We start from the raw sequence: 19,502 nt of genomic DNA on the forward strand, positions 1-19,502 counted from the left end.
TTGACTGACCGATTTCGACTAAATTTAGTATGTGACATTTTTCTCATATTTCTATGTCCAAGTGTGAAAATGGGAAAAATCGGATTACAACCGCGCCTACTTCCCATATAACACAATTTTCTATTTCACTTGATTCTTTCACTTTTCAGTACACAAATCAAGAAGCAATTAATATAAAAGGATAAAACTTTGCACGCATAATTTCTGTAGTGTGTGCCACCTTACAACCAGAAATTTTACAAATCCAGCAAAAACCGTTCAAGCCGCTAGGAAGCGTATAAGTGAACCCCAGTATCCATAGTTGACTTTGACCGAAAATATGGGTCAATGTGTGAGATATACAATTGAAATTCATAAAAAATCCTTTCCTGACAATAGCGATACTGTGTATCAAAAATGGGTTGAATCGCGTCAATACTTCTCTGACCCCCAATATACCTAATATAAAGATTTTCGAGCTTCCAGCTGACTTTATGCTGCATACATATATCGGCTAATATTTGAGTTATCTCAATGAAAATTACAGAACATTCAAGATCTGTCGCAAAAGAAACAGAAATTTTTAAATATAACTGTTTCTGGTGGCGCCACCTATTGGTGGGTATATGAAATAAAAAGTTTGATCTCTTGTTGACATTTCGTAAAAATTTTAAGACAATTGGATAACTACAATCGATGTTATCGATCAAAAAGTGACAGCAGCTTTTGGTCATCGGTCGTAAAATGCAAAGAGCAAATATTAAATTTTGTTTTAAACTTGGGAAAACGTTTACTGAAACATTTCAAATGATGAAAAAATTTTATGGTGATCAGTGCCTATCCCGCAGTAATGTGCATGAGTGGTATAAGCGATTCTAAGAAGGTCGTAAGGACCTCTGTGACTATCAGAAGTCGGTCGTCTTCAGAAGTCAAAAATAAAGACAATGCTGATTTGTTTTTACGATTCCGAGGGTATTGTACACCGAGAGTTCGTCCCACCTGGCCAAACGATTAATACTGTGTTTTACCTTGGTGTTATGAATGCGCCGTGTCATCGGTCGACGCTTGTCACTGATTTTTTTGACAAAAAACTCCATCACTCACCCTACTCACCTGATCTGGCACCCTGTGATTTTTACCTATTTGGAAAACTTCATTTGCCCATGAAAGGACACTGGTTCCAGGACATTTCAGCTATCCAAAAGGCGACGACCGATATTCTCAAGAGCATTCTGAAAAATGACCTTAAACACTCATTTGAAATGCTAATTGACCGGGCTAAACGCTGTATCGAAGCACAAGGAAACTACTTTGAATAAAAAAATATAACTTTTGAAAAATATTAATATTTTGTTGTTTTTTTTAACAGTCCTGTTTCTTTTGCGACAGACCTTGTATATCGGCCAATATTTGAGTTATCTCTCAATGAAAATTACAAAACATATTTTACTCATAACAGTGTATCTTTGTGCCTAAAATAGATGAATTTGAGCGAAAACTTGGCCTAGCCCCTATATAACTAATATCAGGATTATCGAACATCCTGCTGACTTTACTCTATATGATTGGTCTTACATGTACTGCTTAAAGTATTTCCCTCGCTTTGATTCTTGCAAGTTGCAAGAGTGTAACACCCGAACTTAGCCCATCCTTACTTGTTTGTTATATTTATTTCCTTTTCAATGAGTACCTCCATGCCCCTTTTACCATTTTTAGGCACTTTAGCCGTGGTCTAGTGTGGTATCTGGCACGGATAAAACGAACTTGAAGCTGTATCCAAACAAATACATATATAGAGGTCCGTTTCGAGAAATAATTATTTTTCTTATGAAAAAAAAATCAAATTGCACTAGTAACTAGTAAATAAAATTAACTTTGAGCTTTGAAAAACCGAAATATAGCACAATTACTCGATTCCAGTTAATACTGCACTTTCGTTTAATTCCTGTCTGACTTTCAGAACTGACTATATTCATCATGTTCGTAATATTTACGGTATTTTAAACCGAAATTATTTGCAGCCAATTTAAGTGCAAATTAACTGTGAATTCTCACTACAGAAGAAAGTAATAAAGCTTACCATTTTCAAGTCGTCAAAATAAAATCACAACACACCAGTAATTTCCTATTATCACCTCTTAAATATTGTCGTTGTTGAGGTTAAGACGATTTGGATTGCACAATATTCATCTTTTTAAACACGAATAATTAATTAAACAACATTTGTCGTGTCGATCGGCAACACGAGCGTTTTAAAAATGCATGCATTATGTTCACATGTTCAAATATATCGGTGCATATATTGGTCTATAAATAACAATGGTTGCTGGTTGTTAACCGTAATGCCTAACGAGTACTGCAAGCGAATGAAAGTCGGTCTAAAAATAGCTACACAACTCCGCAATAAGTACAAAATACGGCAATAAGTCGATATAAGTTGATACTAAAATAGCAGTAAAAAAGCGGAGTACAGGCGATGACTGTATGGGTGTGACTGAGTGTGTGTGTGTTTGTGCAGTTGTTAATAGATATTAAACGCTTTAATAACTGCCAACAATTCGTCGAATGTGCACACGTGAGAGCAGAATACATAGATGCTGGGCATTAGCTCCGCATTGCTGCGAGTATTCGATTTTTACAAACATTTGTTCGACTAAAAACCGCAAATCTCAATAGACATATGTATGTATAAAATGCAATACGATTGTGAAATGTGGTTTGTAATGAGATATCCAATCAAATGTGAACTTTTGCATGAAACTACGAGCAGTCCTATATACACCTATATATAGTATATACACCTTCCGTGCATAAATATATTTATAAGACTACATATGTATAGACATATATTATACTAATAAGATTAGAGCGTGTTAAGCCCACTAGCGGCAATTCGCAAATTATCGATAAAAATAAATTGATTTTTTGTGTTTACATATATTTAACCAGAAACAATATTCTTGGGAACAAATGTGTAAGATATAATTGAATATATTTTTCGATCTTAATATAAAGTTTTGCATGTTAAACTGTTCTATTTGAGTTTTTTACAAGGTGATAACATTATTGTGATATATGTAAGCTTGGATTTGAATAAAGGTCAGAGTCTAATAAATTTGTTCAGTAAAGTATGGCATGACAAAACTACAAAAGAGAGGAGGTATGTAGGTTAATATTTTTAACACCTTTCGGCATGGCTCCTTAGTACCTACTCTTTTAAAAATATGAATTAAAGAAAATCAGGGTTGATTTATCAGTAGAGGTCATTTTGACAAAAACATTGTTCACTTCCTTGTGCCACTTTCCATATACTTTGAAGAAGGAAATATTTTTTTATATGTATATTTAAAGCTAAACTACCAGACTAGCTAGATGAAAGCTAATACCGGGATTTTAATTGAGAGCCACTTTGAAATTTTTTTAAATCAGGTAGGATTTCATCATGCATCCAAAGAGCACACTCGTGGATCACACACAGATCTGCTAAGGCGACTGATTTCGATTGGCAGGAAGATTAAACCACTTTAGATAAGCAAAATAGGGTTAAGAGGAAGAAGGAAGAAGATACAGGATTGAAAAATACTTCCCAAAAAAGGAAGGATTGTGATTTTTTAATAGCCGCGTAGTCAACGAATTGTAACTTATGGAAATACTTATTAATAAGAGATTTCTATAATCAGTATGGCTTGATCCTTTCAAAATATAAAAAAAAAAAAATTTTTTACTTTATAGGTTTGTCTTCACATTGTTTTAAATATTTTATTACAAATTTAAAAATCCACTACTTTCGGGATCCCGAAGCTAAAATATTCCAAATCCCGAAATTTCAGGATTTTAAAATGTTAAATATGTAAAAATTTTTACTCAAAATTATTCAACACGTTTTATTAAACCTTTCCGCCCCTTTCGGGATCCCGAAACCAAAAATTTTACAATCCCGAAACTTCTGTTTTCTCAAAATGTTAAACAACCAACTTTTTTTAATTTAAAGGTTTCTGTCAAAACTATTCTAGACCTTTTCTTAAACCTTTTCAAATTCACTACTTTCGGGAGCCCGAAACTAAAACTTTCCAATCCCGAAATATTAAATATGCAAAATTTTTACTTTGAGGGTCAGTTATTATTCTCGATCTTTTCTTAAACCTTTTCAAATTCGCTACTTTCGGGAGCCCGAAACTAAAACTTTCCAATCCCGAAATAATAAATATGCAAATTTTTTACTTTTAAGGTTAGTCTCAAAATTATTCTAGACCTTGTTTTAAGCTTTTTAACACTCACTAATTGCGGGATCCCGAAATTGCAATTTTGCAATCCCGAAATTTCGGTACTCACAAATCTTATTAAAATTACTTGCCCTAGCGCGCACACACAACAAATAAGTAAGCAAATAAATGTGAACACACTTTTGTCGGTTACTTTGTATGAGCAAATAACGGCGGCAAGTTTGTTTTCTAAGTCTTCGGTTTCTCGCATGACAAGCAAATTTATATGCACTCGATATACAACTTCCACACTGTACACACGTATATATGTATGTGTGTGTGATTCGTACATTTGCTATTTTTATAACAATTGATTCTTTATAAATAGTTGAAGTGGCTGTGCTTATTAATGAGGCTAATTCTGTGCACGCTTATTTTTTATGCGACTTCTATGTGTGTGAGAATGTACATATATGAGTGTGTTTGTTGAGTTATTGAAAGGATTAGCAAACTACATCGAAAGAGCTGTCATATTATGTCGGTAGTCAATAATGTATTTCTGTTCGCAGCTTTAAAAGAAAGAGATCTCAATATGATTAGCAAATAATGAGATTATCAGCAGAATAGGAAACAATGGGTCATAGGCTAGCTGTAGACTAGTTTATTCAATTAAGATCATGTTGGATGTTAGAAAGCTTTCTAATGGTGAATTTAGCTTGGCAGCTAAAATAAGTAAGAAATTTATAATTGCAACTGTGCTTTCGATTTTCTTCTATTCGAATAAAAATTTATATTTTTTAAAAAGGTTTTACATTTTGAAAGTTCATGCATATAAGCTGTATCGGAAATTCTTCATTCGTAAAAAAAACCTTTTATTAAAAATTTATTATTACCATATTTGAAAACATTCTGAAAAAGCTATTATTCTCAAAACTTGAAACATTTTTTGAGACTTAAAAACACAGTTTCGTGTTTTTTTATCCACATGAACACAATTGCATTCTGGAATCTTCAAATTAAAGTACTTTTGAAGATAATTTTGAGTTGTTAAATCTATACTATTTGCTGAAACGAAATGAAATGGAATCATTTCTGAAGCGAATGGTGACAGGAGACAAAAAGTGAATCAAATACGACAATAATGTGTGAAAAAGATTATGATCCAAGCTTGGTGAAGCTCAACAAATGGCCGCAAAGCCAGGATTGACGCCTCGAAAGGTTATGCTGAGTGTTTGGTGGGATTGGAAAAGAATCATCCACTATAAGCTGCTCCAGCCTGGTCGAGCTACTGATTCTACATTTTGCTGTCAATAACTGATAAGATAGAAGCAAGAAATCGAAAAAAACGGTCAGAACTGATCAACAGAACGAGCTTCGTCTTCCATCAGGACAACGCTAGGCCACACAAATCTTTGATGGCTCGGCAAAAACTGGGAGAGCTTGGCTGGGAAGTTTTGATGCATCCACAATATAGCCTTGACCTTGCACCATCGGAATACCATTTGTTTCGGTCACTGCAGGGCTCACTTAATGGAGTAAAGTTGGCTTCAAGAGAAACCTGTGAAAATTACTTGTCGCAGTTTTTCGCCGAGAAACCAAAAAAGTTTTGCACTGAGGGAATAATGTCTCCAGCGGAAAAATGGCAAAAGTGGATTACCAAAATGGTATATATTTGGTTCATTAAAGTTCATTATAAATAAAAAAAAATAAGTTGAAGTTTGATTAGAAATACGAATAGACTTTTTCGACTGTCCTATATTTTATTTTTTCATTAAAAAAAATGTAAATTCAGAACCAAGTTCTGTTTGTTTAGTTCTTAATTATATGCTTGAGACTAATTTTTTTTTAATCACGTAGTTTTTGAGTTTAATTTTTTTAATCCGATATGTGTGATTACATTTTTTTTTAATTTTTGTAGGGATTGAATTTGGGATTACAAAAAAAAATATTTATTATTTTAATAATTTTTGGCAACCCTGAACCCAAGTTTATAACTAAAAATAAAATAATATTTTTTAGTTCCTAATTATATACTTGGAATTAAAAATTTTCTTTTTTCTGCCTACTTCGCGTTGTACTATTGAAAAAGAAATCTTAAAAAAAAATAACTTTTCATTCAATTATTGCTAAATTTTTAATTGCGATTTTGTGATTCAAAATAAAGTTTTCTAGTTGAAACAGAATTCAAAATTTAAAGTTTTTAAAATTTTTTAATCAAAGGAATTAGAGATTTTTTTGCAAATTGGAATTGAAAAATCTAATTTTTCATTTAAAATTTTTACACTTAACTAACAAATTACTACTTTTTAATAAAATTTTGTAGTGAAAGCTATATCAATGTGCTCGCGCCTAAAACTATACTACTTTTGTGTATGAACTGATGTACGTCACTTACCATTTTGCTAATGTTGTTGTTGTTTTTTAAGTAAACGACAAGCAAGTGTTGCTCAATGCAAGCTGTAAAGTAAAGAATAAAACACTTGTTTTATTGAAATTCCGATAATTCAATACAGTCAACTTTCTTAAGGTTAAATATATTACCTTTTTGGTTTGTTGACTTGTTTTTTCTTGTGTGTGCTGCACCAAACGTGGTCAGATGTCGCTTACGATGTGTTGACTTAGGAAATTTGCAAGCGGCTTATATACCGTTGACATGCCGCAGGAGCAGGCGCTAATCCTTCGCAATTGCCGCATCACTTCCTCGCACTTCCGACTTTCCGCGGTAGCACAACAAAAAACGAATCCAAAAGAAATAAACGAACACCAAACACACCCACAAGGCAATCGCATAAAGATAATAGCGATGCTAGAAAGGGATGCTACCCTTTTGTGAAGAAAAGTGACATTGCTGACATGTTTGTGTGCATTTGATGAAATGCTGAAAATATGGGAGACGGAAAAAAATGGATTTTTTTATTAATTCAATTAATTATAAAAAAATTGCCGTAGAACAGTATGTCAAGACTTTGGTCCAAAAATGTGCTTGAAAATTCGGTGAATCATTTTTTTTATGGTTAAGTTGATAATTTCAAAATAAATTAATAAATTTGTTGAACAAAAAAAAAATATTTTCAATTCTAAATATAAAAATTCTTAAATCTCTTCTCTTCTATACCTAAGACATAATTAATTATCCTTTTTTTTTTGTTTTAAGTTAAAAGTTTCAAACACCTGGCAACACTCCTCGAAAAATATATTAATCTATGAACTTTTTAAGGCCCTTTAATTTATTAAGGGCATATCGTTTCTTTATATCATCAATTAATAAATAAAAAATTTCCAAACAGGTGGCAAGGTAGCAACTTTTTCTGAGTATTAAACCCGGCCATCCAAAAACAAAAATTATAATAATTTTGCTTTCTATAATCAAGATCTATGTTCTATATTTTTTACCAAAACTACGAATTATTAACCTCCTACTTTCATACTGTTTCCCATTTGGCGAAGATAAAAAGTTGTCAAGCTTTCAAGTGAAACACACAACTATTCTTCAGTGTTTTAGTGTTTCAGTGTCTTACACGGACGCAAACCTAAAAACATACACACAAATATAAGTGATACACTTATTTGTCACAATGTACTTGTGTGCGCTTTTAAAAGATAATAAGTTTTGTTGCTCACTAGATTACTTGTTGGGCTATTAATACGCGGTTAGATCTGCTCCTGATGCTGATTACAAAGCGCGCTCCCAGCAGATGATAAAATACATACGGGTAACCAGGAATTATTTTTTCTTTATGCATACACTCATACGACGGGAAAAAAGTAAGCATAAATTGGCGTGAAATTCGTAACTTTCTTTCTTAGTGCTTGTCTTGCATTGAACTGAATGAGGTTACTAATGTCGTTGATATGTATGTACATATATACTATACATATTTGTATATATGTATATTTTCGAAGCACTTAATATGGGAGTAAAGTGCGATTTAAGATTCAAAGTGATTTTGATTCTCATATTTTTTATATATACCACCTGATCAAATTTGACCCGGACTGGGACCGAATAGAAAACAATTTTATATTTGCAAAGCAACAAATATGGGGGTAATGTGGGCTTTAAGGTTCAAAGAGATTTTGATTATCATATTTTTTTATGTATCATATGATCAAATTTGACCCGGACTGGAACCGAATAGAAAAAACTTGTATATTTGTAAAGCAACAAATATGAGAATAATGTGGGCTTAAAGTTCAAAGAGATTTTGATTATCATATTTTTTGTATGTACCATGTGATCAAAAATGACCTAGACTGGGACCGAATATCAAAAAATTTCTTATATTGGCGTTATCTTATTTATGTTGAAGCTATACGCGACGCGAAACGTGTCTGGAAAAGTGTTTTGTGGAGTCTAATTTTTTACGAACACAAGTATTTGAGTAGGCATTCAGTGAAGGTCGTAAAGTCATCGACAACTTTCCTCATGCGTGGCGTCCATTCACACAACATCGATAAAATTAAAGACGTAGTGCTTGAAAATCATCGTAATGCTAACGGAGAGGTAGCGGAGGTCGAGTAGAGGTCACAGCAGAGATGTTTGACAACGCAGCCTAGGATCCTACACTCATCGAAGAGGTTATTACTGGTGACGAGCCGGGGTTTATAATTATGAAGTCGCAACTGACCAATAACCGAACGAATGGCGCTCAAAAATTAGCCGAAGCCGAAAATACCGAAATTCCCTGAAGGCACGAAAGGCACTGAGGGTCATCCCAGCCGAGGCTTATAAGAAGTGTGTTGGAAAATTGGATCAATCGTAGTATGTGGTAGCTGAAAAGGAGCCCATTTTGAAGGCGATTTTAAAAATTTATAATAAAATGTGTGAATATTGGTTTATTAGCCAATCAAGGTCAAATTTGATAAAAAAAATTTGTAGAAAATACAATTCAGAGTTGATAAGCCGAATCACAAATATTTCTGTGTCATCACGTATATGTATGTATATTTTAATTGATAAAATCGAACTTAAACATAAATATATTGGGTTTTCCTATACGGCACTACAAAAGTAGACCGATAGGGGCAGCCAATGACGGTGTATTTTTTCCCTCTCTTTTGACATTTCTCTTCAGTAATGCTTGCCATTTCATCATGGAAAAATATACGTTCCAACAATGAGTCGAAATTATTAAAATGTACTAAGGAAATTCGGAGCCAGTGGCCCCAACTTTTAGAGCTATTTCTGGGCGATTTAGATTAGTTTAACTTTTTTTATGTGATATTTTATTTGTTTAATGATATTCTTATATGTTAATTAGTAGTAAGTTGCATCATTAATAATACAAAAAATAATACAAATGTTATATTTTTTCAGTGTTTACAAAAATAGTTTTTTTTTTTACAGTAATTAGCCAGACCTCACAAGCAATCACAAGTCGCTTCCAATAATCTGTCAGCAAGGGTTCCATGGATAACAATAATTATGAATTTATTATCATTACACCGCCACTTGATAGTGCAGCGCATAATAACGGTACTTTCATTGATTATAATGACAATTGTAGATATCTACATACATGTGTATATACATATGTATTGTATGTATATATGACAGCATAGCAGATCCTTTAAGAAAACGCCACAAAACAAACAAAGGTCATTCAAATGTTGTCACGCTCATTGCGTCGCCATATGGTCGAAATGGCGTATGAATGGCAAATTGTATTTGATGAATTGTACTAACTACCCTTTCATCACAAGGCGCAACCTGTTGCCACAGCCGCTTTAATGCGACACGAGCGCGCCCGCCAAATAATGACAGCGCCAGTGAGTTTGCGTTCGCCATCTGTGAGTGTGAAGGGCATCTTCTAGTGGTGGCAAGTAATGCAGTTTTCTTAAAGTGCATACATATACATACACAAACGAAGAAACGTAGTTGAAGAAGTTTGGAGACGTAACATGCTTTGTATTGACCTCGCTTTAGTAAATATAACGGAAATTTCATTTGTCAGGAAGAAGTTATGAATATATTCCACATTTACTAGGTTTAGGACTAAGATATCTTTGCGGCTTTATTGTAGGTAGGTCAGGTAGGTGCTAGCTATATTAGGTTCCATGTGAAACCCTTACTAACCTTTCAATTACACTTTGATTTGCTTACTCTTGCGACTTCCATTTAGTTTGTGTAACCATTGTAATTCTTTCAAAAGGAGCCAAAATATTTGAGAACTAAATTTTAGAAATTTGTAACATATTTTTCAGTTCAGGATATATTAACTACTTGAGCACTGAACTTCTCGCTTGTATTTCATCATAAGTGAATAAATGGCCACACATTGACCTAGAGATCCTTTGTAGCGCAGATGGCGTATCAGTTTAATACGAACTATGAATAATCTTACTATTCTGTCCACAGTTAAGTTCGTTGCCGTGAATGGAAAGTAATCGGGCACAAGTTGCGCAAAGTTTTAGAGAACATCAAATAACAGCATTAGACTCAAGGGAGCCGCAGTCGATAGAGACCAGAAAATACGTGGAGGCGACTAGTTGAAGCAGAGTTGCAACGAACAGGCCATTCCTTGAGACAAAACAAGTTCCTATCATTAAATAAATTGAATTATAGTTTGTATATTGAGGTCCTGCATCCCACTTAGGAACTCTGGGAGAATATAGACTTGATAGATATCTAAGCAAGTTCTTGGCAAGAAAGGACCGAAACAGAGGTATTCCAGCAAGATTCGTTTGCTGTTAGAAGAAACTATGTAATGTTAGTCCAGGTACTGTAAAGTAGTACAAAGGAAAGGAGTATCTTGCGCTCAGAAAAATAAATATATCCAGAACATTTAGTCTTTATACAATAGTATGCTCTAAAGCCAAAAAATTTTGATTTTCCGTACTGTCGAGATGAACAATAATGTGGAATGGCGTCGATGACAATGTATTCTTGACAGTTCTGTTGCTTCGGAATAGAGGCGAAACTACCTCGGCTCTCGTTTTTTCAGACATTCAAGGAATTTATCTGGAAATGGAGTTAGATGCTCGAACTGATTTGCCTAGGGATCAATCAAAGTTAACCTAACATAATAAACCAAATATCAAAGTCCATTTACCTATGATTTGGTGGCAGAATCATACAAGTACGAACGCAGGGGTAGGATATCCAGCGTCTATTGAAAATTTAAAAATTCATTACAGCACAATTGGCGGGGGATTTATTGACTAATAAACTTTAGACTAGTAGAACAACAAGCGGCAATAAATGAAAACCATTTGTTTAACGGACTCTAAGGGTGTAAAATTCCAGGCAGAGGATCAAAAATTAAACACCCAATCGTCTATGCGACCAAGAACGTTAACAAAACATAAAGAGTAGGAATCATTAAAACCAATTGACGTAGGTAATAAAATCATGAAAATATTTTAAGGCTCCAGGTTTCTAATGAGGACCTTATCTCTTGCAGAATTAAATAAATTTATTCCCGAGAGAATGCAGAATATTTTCCCAAATATCTCTCAAGTTCTCATCTCTGAACGATGGCATCAAAATCATATGGATGACGTAATTAAAACAATTCCTGACAAAGACGCCACTATTAGAAGAATTTTGGGTCATAGTGGTGGGGTCAGGGATCTAATATAAGTTATGAGTAGCCCTGATAAAATGCCAATTTTAAACTTAAATAGATAATAGGAATTATTACCGGAGCTTCGGCATATATGTATTATATGAAAATTGATATTTCAAAAAACAGTTGCAATTACCTCTCATTTGTACTCTATTAACGCGAAAGCCGTTCAATATCAAATGAAATTTCAGACAAGGCGACTCCCTATCGTGCGACTTCTTCAATATACTTGTGGAGAAACTAATTCGAGCTGAATCGAGACGATACAGTCTTCTATAAAAGTGTATAGTTGCTGGCGTATGACGATGATATTGATATCATTGACCTCAAATTCGCGCCGATAGTTCTGGTATCTCCAAATTGGATAAGGAAGCGAAGCAAATGGGTCTGGTAGTGAACGAGAGCAAGACGAAATATCTCCTGTCATCAAACAAACAGTCGTCGCACTCGCGACTTGGCTCCCACGTCACTGTTGACAGTCATAACTTCGAAGTCGTAGATAATTTTAAAAGCCTCTCTCAACGAACAAAGACCAAACTCTATAAGTCACTCATTATTCCCGTCCTGCTATATGGTGCAGAGACATGGCCGATGACAACATCTGATGAGTCGACGTTACGAGTTTACGATAGAAAGGTACTGCGGAAGAAATATGGTCCTTTGCGCAATAACAACAGCGAAAACCGCAGTCGATGGAACGATGTACGAGATATACGACGACATTGACATAATTCAGCCAGCTAGGTCAAGTCATCCGATTGGATGAAGACACTCCAGCTCTGAAAGTATTCGACTTGGAATCTCCAATAGGCGCCAAACAGCGAAAAGGAAAAACGACTTGCGCGCTGTTGTGAACTCGTCTATAACCGCGGAAGCGGTGTCTTCGTCAATAAAGAAGAAGAATTGAAAAGCTTCGCAGTAATACTTTCAACTTTGGTCGAGTTGAGAAACACAAAATCACTTTTTGGTTACACTAATTTTTTATTTTTTAAAAGCAAAACTTCGAAAAGACTCCTAAAATGCCTAAATTTACAATTTACAATTAGCGCTACTTGCTGATATTCAGTAAGATTTGCATAGAAAATAATTAAAAACATTCAATTATATTAATTTCAGCCATGATGTCCATGATGACCGTGACCGTGACCATGGCCATGACCATGACCACCCCCACCACCGCCACCAACGCCAACTGGAAGGACCACGGGCTTCACAATAATCGGCTTTACAATGACGGGCTTCACCACGACCGGTTTCGATATTATCTTATTTGGTTTGCCGAATGACGGTATGAATTTCGAATGCGCCGCAACCGATGTCAATATAATGGCCACCACCAAAATGCGCAGCAACACAGTCCGGGTCTCTTTACTTTCCATTTTTTGTGCGGCGGCGTCGTTCACCTGCTCCTTTATACAATTAACTACTGAACCTTAGGCGGCAACGAAACTGTTTATATATGACAAAATAAGGAACTCGTAGAACGAAATGAATTAATTAACTGCTTTCAATCATTTTACGCACTTTTTAGGAGATTCGCGGCATTGATTTGTATGCAGTAGAGGCGCCCGTCATAATCTTACGAATTGCGTGTGTCCATTTTATTTATTGCCAAGTTGTAGAAATTATGAAGTCATTGAATGTGATGTCCAGTTTCTTGCGGTATTTACATACGAGTGTTGCGTGTCGGTAAGGTGAGATTGTAGGTTATTTGTATGCAGAAGGGGTTGAAAATAAGCAAAAACCCCAAGTGATGGAGATTTGATAAAGCTTTTTATTAAAAATTCTGAGTGCACATTCAGCGTCTGGCGGCATATAGTAGGTAACTATCCACTATTCAATCATAAAACTGATCAGATGTTACTACAAACAAGCTATCTATTGTACACCCATTTCAAATTTAACCCACATTTCTGGATCCAAGGTCACACCTACTATTTATATGAATTTATTCAAGATCCATAAAGATCGTAGAGATTACTCCATGAGTAAAATGCACAACCAAAGCTTGTCACTTTAAAGAGCTAGCCAATTTTTAAGCTGGCTCAAATGTTTAAAGCAAAATTGAGAATGCCGAAAGCTTACCAAAAATGTTTGATTGTTCGGAATTCCTGTCACGAAAATCTATTTACGTCATTTGTGAAGCGTGCGACACCAACAAACTATGAATTAATAATAGTAGTTTACCCAATAAACCACAACCCATCAAATATTTTGACGTAACCCAACCGTAAACTTCAAATATAGGTTAAAATATAAAATTACTCTTGACACTTCGGTTCTCGAAAAAGAAAAAAATTTGATTTGAAATGATATTTAGATTATAAGCAGCAAGGCCACGCAATTAGCGATAGAGTGCCGATTTTCGAAAGATTCCTTTTTTAAGAATTATTATTTTTATTTCTTGCCTAAATATAAAAATGATAATTTTCTTAGTTAAACTGACATTTTACTATTTTTTTAACAACACAATATGAGCAATATAATTTTGCAATCAACTGACCTGCATTTTTCAAAATCCTATCCTGTTTTCATTCTATTTTGAAACATGCTTCTTCTGGGTTCACAAACCATTTTGAGGTTTTATTCAAATTTAATGAGAAATGTTTATTATCATTCGAAAGAACATTATTTGGCATTTACTTTTTGAAGATTATGTCTTTCAAATGTTGACCGTGGCTACGTCTCAAATGGTCCATCCATTGGGTCCAATTTTCGATGACTCGTTCGAAAATTTCGAATTTGGTGGCCAATCGACCGGCTCAAAACGTGAAATGATCTGCTCACCGAAGTGATCTCTCTATAAAACCATCCAACCAACCAACTCTTGAATCTTTTCAGGTATCTCTTCGTCCCAAATGCGGCAATTTTGCTTGTTTACATACCCGTTGTGCCAGAAATGGGCCTCGTCGCTGTCAAAATTTGGCTGCAACACGTCGGAATCGATGGCACTTGAGAAGGTCAAGTTCCCCGTTCAGTTATTGTACAAGGTGTATTTTGTACGCTTTCAATTTAAGGTCTTGACGTAAAATGCGCCCAGTCGTTCCATACGTCTGTCCAAGTTGCTGCGATTAGCTCCGAATCGACTCTCCACGGTCTTCGTGAACACTCTCAGCTACAACAGCTATATTTTCTTCACTGCGCGCTGAACGTGGTCTATTCGGTCGAATATTATACAATTATGAATGCTGGGTCTCAAGATGGATAATGGTGTTGTGAATAGTACACGCAGTAGGCCGATTATGTTGACCATAAGTTGAGCGATGCGCGCGAAACACATTCTTTACAGAAAGCGAATTTTCGTAATAAAGTTAAACGATTTGTAGACGGTTTTCAGACGTAAGTCTTTTCTTGATGAAAAAATACATAAATACAATACAATGAATGACATAGACATACGAGGGTGGTTCGATTATATATGTAGATCACAAAATGAAAACGAAAAGTTTGAAACCAAGACGATTTATTTCTCAACTAAGTCTCTTTTTAGCTGATACACTCCCTAGCGTCGATAACCACCTCATTTGACTTAAATTTCTGACCAGCGAATAAATTTTCGAGTTTGAAACCAAAAGGATAATTCGTCCAATTTGGTCACGGCGACTGCTACAATTCAATTCTACAATTCGACAACGGATTGCTGTCTCACAATTGAAATTGTTGTCCGGGGTGAGCAAACGCGACACCCAACATTTCAAGCAGAAGACCCAAGCGGTCTTATGAGATGACTACTGCCTCAGCTGTTTAGCACACCTTCAATAAATCATCTGCCAATACAAAAACTTGGACCGTTATCGCCTTATCCTGCATTACAAGCAGTTTCTAGGCACCTGGACGTGGTTCATCAACGTACGAACACATTGAAACTCGTTAATCGAAGGAAAAGTGTTATCATATATAAAAACAGATATCACCAATCGGTTTTGCTAATTTTCCATTTTTATAAAATCCACGGATACAACCGCTTTCACACACGATCAAATCCCCGCCCGATTCCCTGAGTCCAAGACAGAAGTCGCTGTTTATGATGCTGATAACGATAGTAAACTTTTCTTCCGAAGGAATCGTTATCGGACGATGTCACTAAGCATATAGCGGACCGCTCTCGTGGATGGTTTTTTTTTAATTTTGTGCGTAGCCAATACAAATTTGCACAGGCGCTTAATTTGTATTCCCGCCAGTTCGGTGGTATGTTTGAAGGTTTGCGCTCCCAAGTGTCTGAGTCTTGGCCTTCCAAACGCGGGACGGTAAAGAAGTGTTGAGTTGTATCCACCTTTTCTTCTTCCATACACCTTCTGCAGAATGTACGCCAATAGGGCAATGGCCTGTTAAAAGCCCCACAACTAATAATAGGCTAGCCTTACTGAGGGAAAAAAGATCACTAGATCTCTTGCTATAGATCTGGGATCAAAAGGCTTTTGCGACAGTGCATGTACCGATGGTGGCCCAGTGCTTGCCAAGCTCCCGCGAAGCCCAACTATCTAGTAGTAGAACAGAAGAGGATACAGGAGCACTGGTCCTATTTTACTGATAGCAGTTCTTTGGTGAGTGATGCTTTGTCTATTATATACCATTTGATACCGGCTCCTATAAAGACTTTTTGTATCATCTCGGGTGTAAAAAAACTGCAATACTCGGTAGCAACATGTTGCAAAAGTATTAAATTAGTTTCATAAAAGTCACAAGTTTTTTTTTCAAATTATAAAATACATATATAAAATATATATAAATAAAATATATAATATTATATTTATATTTGATTAGAATTGACATCTTATTAGATTTTTTTGCATATTTGTAAATGAAAATTTTTATTTATAGTCAATTTCAGGTCTTGGCAACTCTATGCAAGCAAACAGTTCACAATGACATCTTCATAATGTTTCCAGTTGGAATTTGTTGACAGTTCTGAAATATTTACTATGCGTGATGGTTTATTTTATTTTACGTTATTTGCAAGAAAATTATATCTTAAATGAATATATTCTTGAATTTTTTGCAAAATAACAGAAAATAGTGTTTCCGAAATGAGTATTTGTTCGGGGTAAACAACTGCTATACAAATAAATACTAAACATTTACATGCGACATAACATAATAAGTGTCAGTGCTAATAGCTAAAAGCATTTGTAAATATTCAATACTTATAAGTTGTGTCATAAGAGATTATGTTATGTTGAAATTATTGCGACTAAAAATAACGAATAAAAATTTTGAAGTCGTAAAGGCTATGTAATTAATGAAGTGTTTTTGTTTTGTACATTTTATAATTTTGCAGAATATTCGATGACGAACGGCTAATCGAATTGGTAGAAAGCCATGAGATTCTGTACAACAAACATTGTACTGGGTATAAAGGTGCTGGAGAAAAAACAGAGTCTTGGATTAAAATCGGCGAGGAATTGGGGTTAACTGGTTTGTAGAGTGTGTTTATGTTTATACTTTCAAGAATAATTTTTTAATTTTTTTGGTTGTTATGTAGCCGATGATTGCGCCAAAAGGTGGAAAAGTTTAAGGGAACGGTATTCTAGAGAACTCAAACTAGTTGAAAATAACGACAACTTTGTTGTGGAGTGGCCTTTATTTGCCGCACTTTCATTTTTAAGACCATTTGTAAAACAACGGCAGTAAGCTTATATTAAATTAAAAATTAACAATTAATATATAAAGTATAATTTCAGGGGGCGAAGCACATTGAACGAAGGTAAGCAAGTGTTTATGTCATGTAGAGGACTCTCAAAGTGTAATACTATGAAAATGAAATAACAACAAGAAAAACGAAACTATAATAACCTACTGAAATAGAAGTGATTCCATACAAGGACTTAATATATTATAGTGGTCCGATCTGTCAAATTTCTTGAGATATTATATCGTTGCTTTAAAAAAATTGGAACGAAATTTCGAGAAGATATGTCGTCAAATAAAACAAAATCCATATAGGGACCTGATATTGATTGTTCAGTTGTGTAGTGGTACTATATCGGCGATTCCGTTAAATAAGCAGCTTCTTGGGGAGAAAAGGACGTGCAGAATTTTTTCAGTTCGAAATCTTAAAACTGACTAGTTCACATATATTCAGACAGACGGACGGACATAACTAAATCGCTCTGCTCGTCATGCTGATCATTTACATAAATATATATATTATAGGGCCAATTTCGTGGCAAACTTCAAAATCTTTTTCAGGTTAAAATAATCAATTAATTGACCAATTTATGAATTTCTGCATTATTTTTCAGTGAACGACGAGTTGTTAATCCAACTGGTACGTGATCATGATGTACTTTACCAGAAAAGCTGTTTAGGGCTTACGCCGTCTAGTCAAAAGGCAGACGCCTGGCTTGAAATCTCCGAACAGATGGGTATAACTGGTTAGTTAACAAACTTACCTTATTGTGGCATGAAATAAATTTACACGATTTCTAGCCGAAGGATGTTCTAGCAGATGGAGAAGCTTACGAGAACGTTATACCAGAGAACTAAAGCAAGCGGAAATGCTTTCTGAAAGCAATGATGAGGCAAGTTTATGTGTTCAGTGGCCCTTATTTAATTCGCTATCGTTTTTAAGAGATTCCGTTAAGCCACGACAGTAAGTTTACAGTTATACATATGAATTGTGCTTTTACTAATCAAGTTATATTACAGTACCCGTGACTCTAAGGATTCTGCTATTGTTGCGATTAAAAGGAAGAGACGGAAACTTGTCGGCACAGATCATAATGAGGTTTCAGGCGCATGTAAATCTCCAACCTTAGTATGCAAAAAGGAATTTTGTATAGATACAATGTCAATGCCTCCAGATAATGAGCTATTTGCTCGAACAATTGAAGATTGTAGAGAAAAGATGATAATACCAAATGGTAATCAGGAAAAGTTCTTTGAATCACCAGAAACTTGCAGAGAAAACATAACGACGGTAAAAACTAATGATTCAATAAATTTATTTGGTCAAACAGTGGCTGCAATCATTTCGGAAATGAGTCAAGCGAAACAAGCAAAAGCAATGCGGGTATTGTTCAATGCTTTAATAACAATTAAAACCGAACCAGAAGAATCCTAATACAAATATTTAAAGATAAAATAGTATTAATTTCGTTTAAAACTAATTTTAACCCAACAGAAATGTATATAAAAACGAAGGAAAAATGTCCACTAAGTTTACTTTATGAAATCATAATTTTTATAATCGCTGTAAGCCAAAAATTGTTTTTAAATTGCAATAATTATTGATTTTGAATGAATAAGCATTATTTTTGTTAAGATCTCAACTTTAAGTAAAACTGAACTGAAAACAATAAAGACATGCAAATATATGGTACATACATACATGTTTGGAAATGGATGTGCTCCACTGAATTGAAAATCTTTTATAATGTATGAGTGTTCATCATGGCTGAATGTGCAAAGCGTTAGGAATAAAATTAACTCGAACTTTGTCCATATTTCAAAAGGCGCATTCCTTGAAAAGTTCACATTGTTGTATAAGCTATGGAACATAAGAAAGCATTTAAATATACTTATCTAACTTTAACCAAGTTTTTTGTAGAAAACCTTACCACTTTTGCCTTCGAAGTTTTCAATTGACAAGATTAATTCGGCATCCATCCAATGTCCACCCTGACAAGCTTCTACGGTCTTTAAAATCTAAAGAAATGCTAGAAAACAAACAACCAAGACCTCTTTGGTCTTTGGAAAACTACTTCCATTTGTTTTCTTAAACATGCGTATACGCTTTGCGCCTGTTGTGTTC

The 19,502-nt window shown here is 34.7% G+C and overlaps 3 protein-coding genes across 3 annotated transcripts in view; 1 reads left to right on the forward strand and 2 right to left on the reverse strand.

Annotated features, from left to right (window-relative positions):
* LOC126754793 (ion transport peptide-like) overlaps positions 1-6,815 on the reverse strand; it is a 103,263-nt gene extending 96,448 nt beyond the window's left edge. The window contains exons 1-2 of the mRNA XM_050466919.1: positions 6,723-6,815; positions 6,577-6,638 (exon numbers count right to left, since the gene is read on the reverse strand). Coding sequence (XP_050322876.1) covers positions 6,577-6,579 — 3 coding nt within the window. The 5' untranslated portion in view covers positions 6,580-6,638; positions 6,723-6,815. The remainder of the gene's footprint in view (positions 1-6,576; positions 6,639-6,722) is intronic.
* Positions 1-19,502, reverse strand: part of LOC126754776 (sialin) — a 441,635-nt gene that overhangs the window by 185,112 nt on the left and 237,021 nt on the right. The gene's annotated exons all lie outside the window — the stretch shown is intronic.
* Positions 16,639-19,108, forward strand: LOC126754779 (uncharacterized). The gene is made up of 7 exons (XM_050466893.1): positions 16,639-16,793; positions 17,028-17,164; positions 17,232-17,376; positions 17,431-17,453; positions 17,992-18,123; positions 18,179-18,341; positions 18,398-19,108. Exons 1-7 carry the CDS (start codon positions 16,777-16,779, stop codon positions 18,810-18,812), a joined length of 1,032 nt encoding a protein of 343 aa, XP_050322850.1. The 5' UTR covers positions 16,639-16,776; the 3' UTR covers positions 18,813-19,108.

This window comes from Bactrocera neohumeralis, chromosome 4, assembly GCF_024586455.1.
Source record: "Bactrocera neohumeralis isolate Rockhampton chromosome 4, APGP_CSIRO_Bneo_wtdbg2-racon-allhic-juicebox.fasta_v2, whole genome shotgun sequence".
In the NCBI taxonomy this organism is placed as follows: domain Eukaryota; kingdom Metazoa; phylum Arthropoda; class Insecta; order Diptera; family Tephritidae; genus Bactrocera; species Bactrocera neohumeralis.

Coding starts and splice junctions, on each gene's coding strand:
- LOC126754779 (XM_050466893.1), top strand. Junction 17,165..17,231: donor CGAGGAATTGGGGTTAACTG/GTTTGTAGAGTG, acceptor GTTGTTATGTAG/CCGATGATTGCGCCAAAAGG. Junction 18,124..18,178: donor CGAACAGATGGGTATAACTG/GTTAGTTAACAA, acceptor CACGATTTCTAG/CCGAAGGATGTTCTAGCAGA.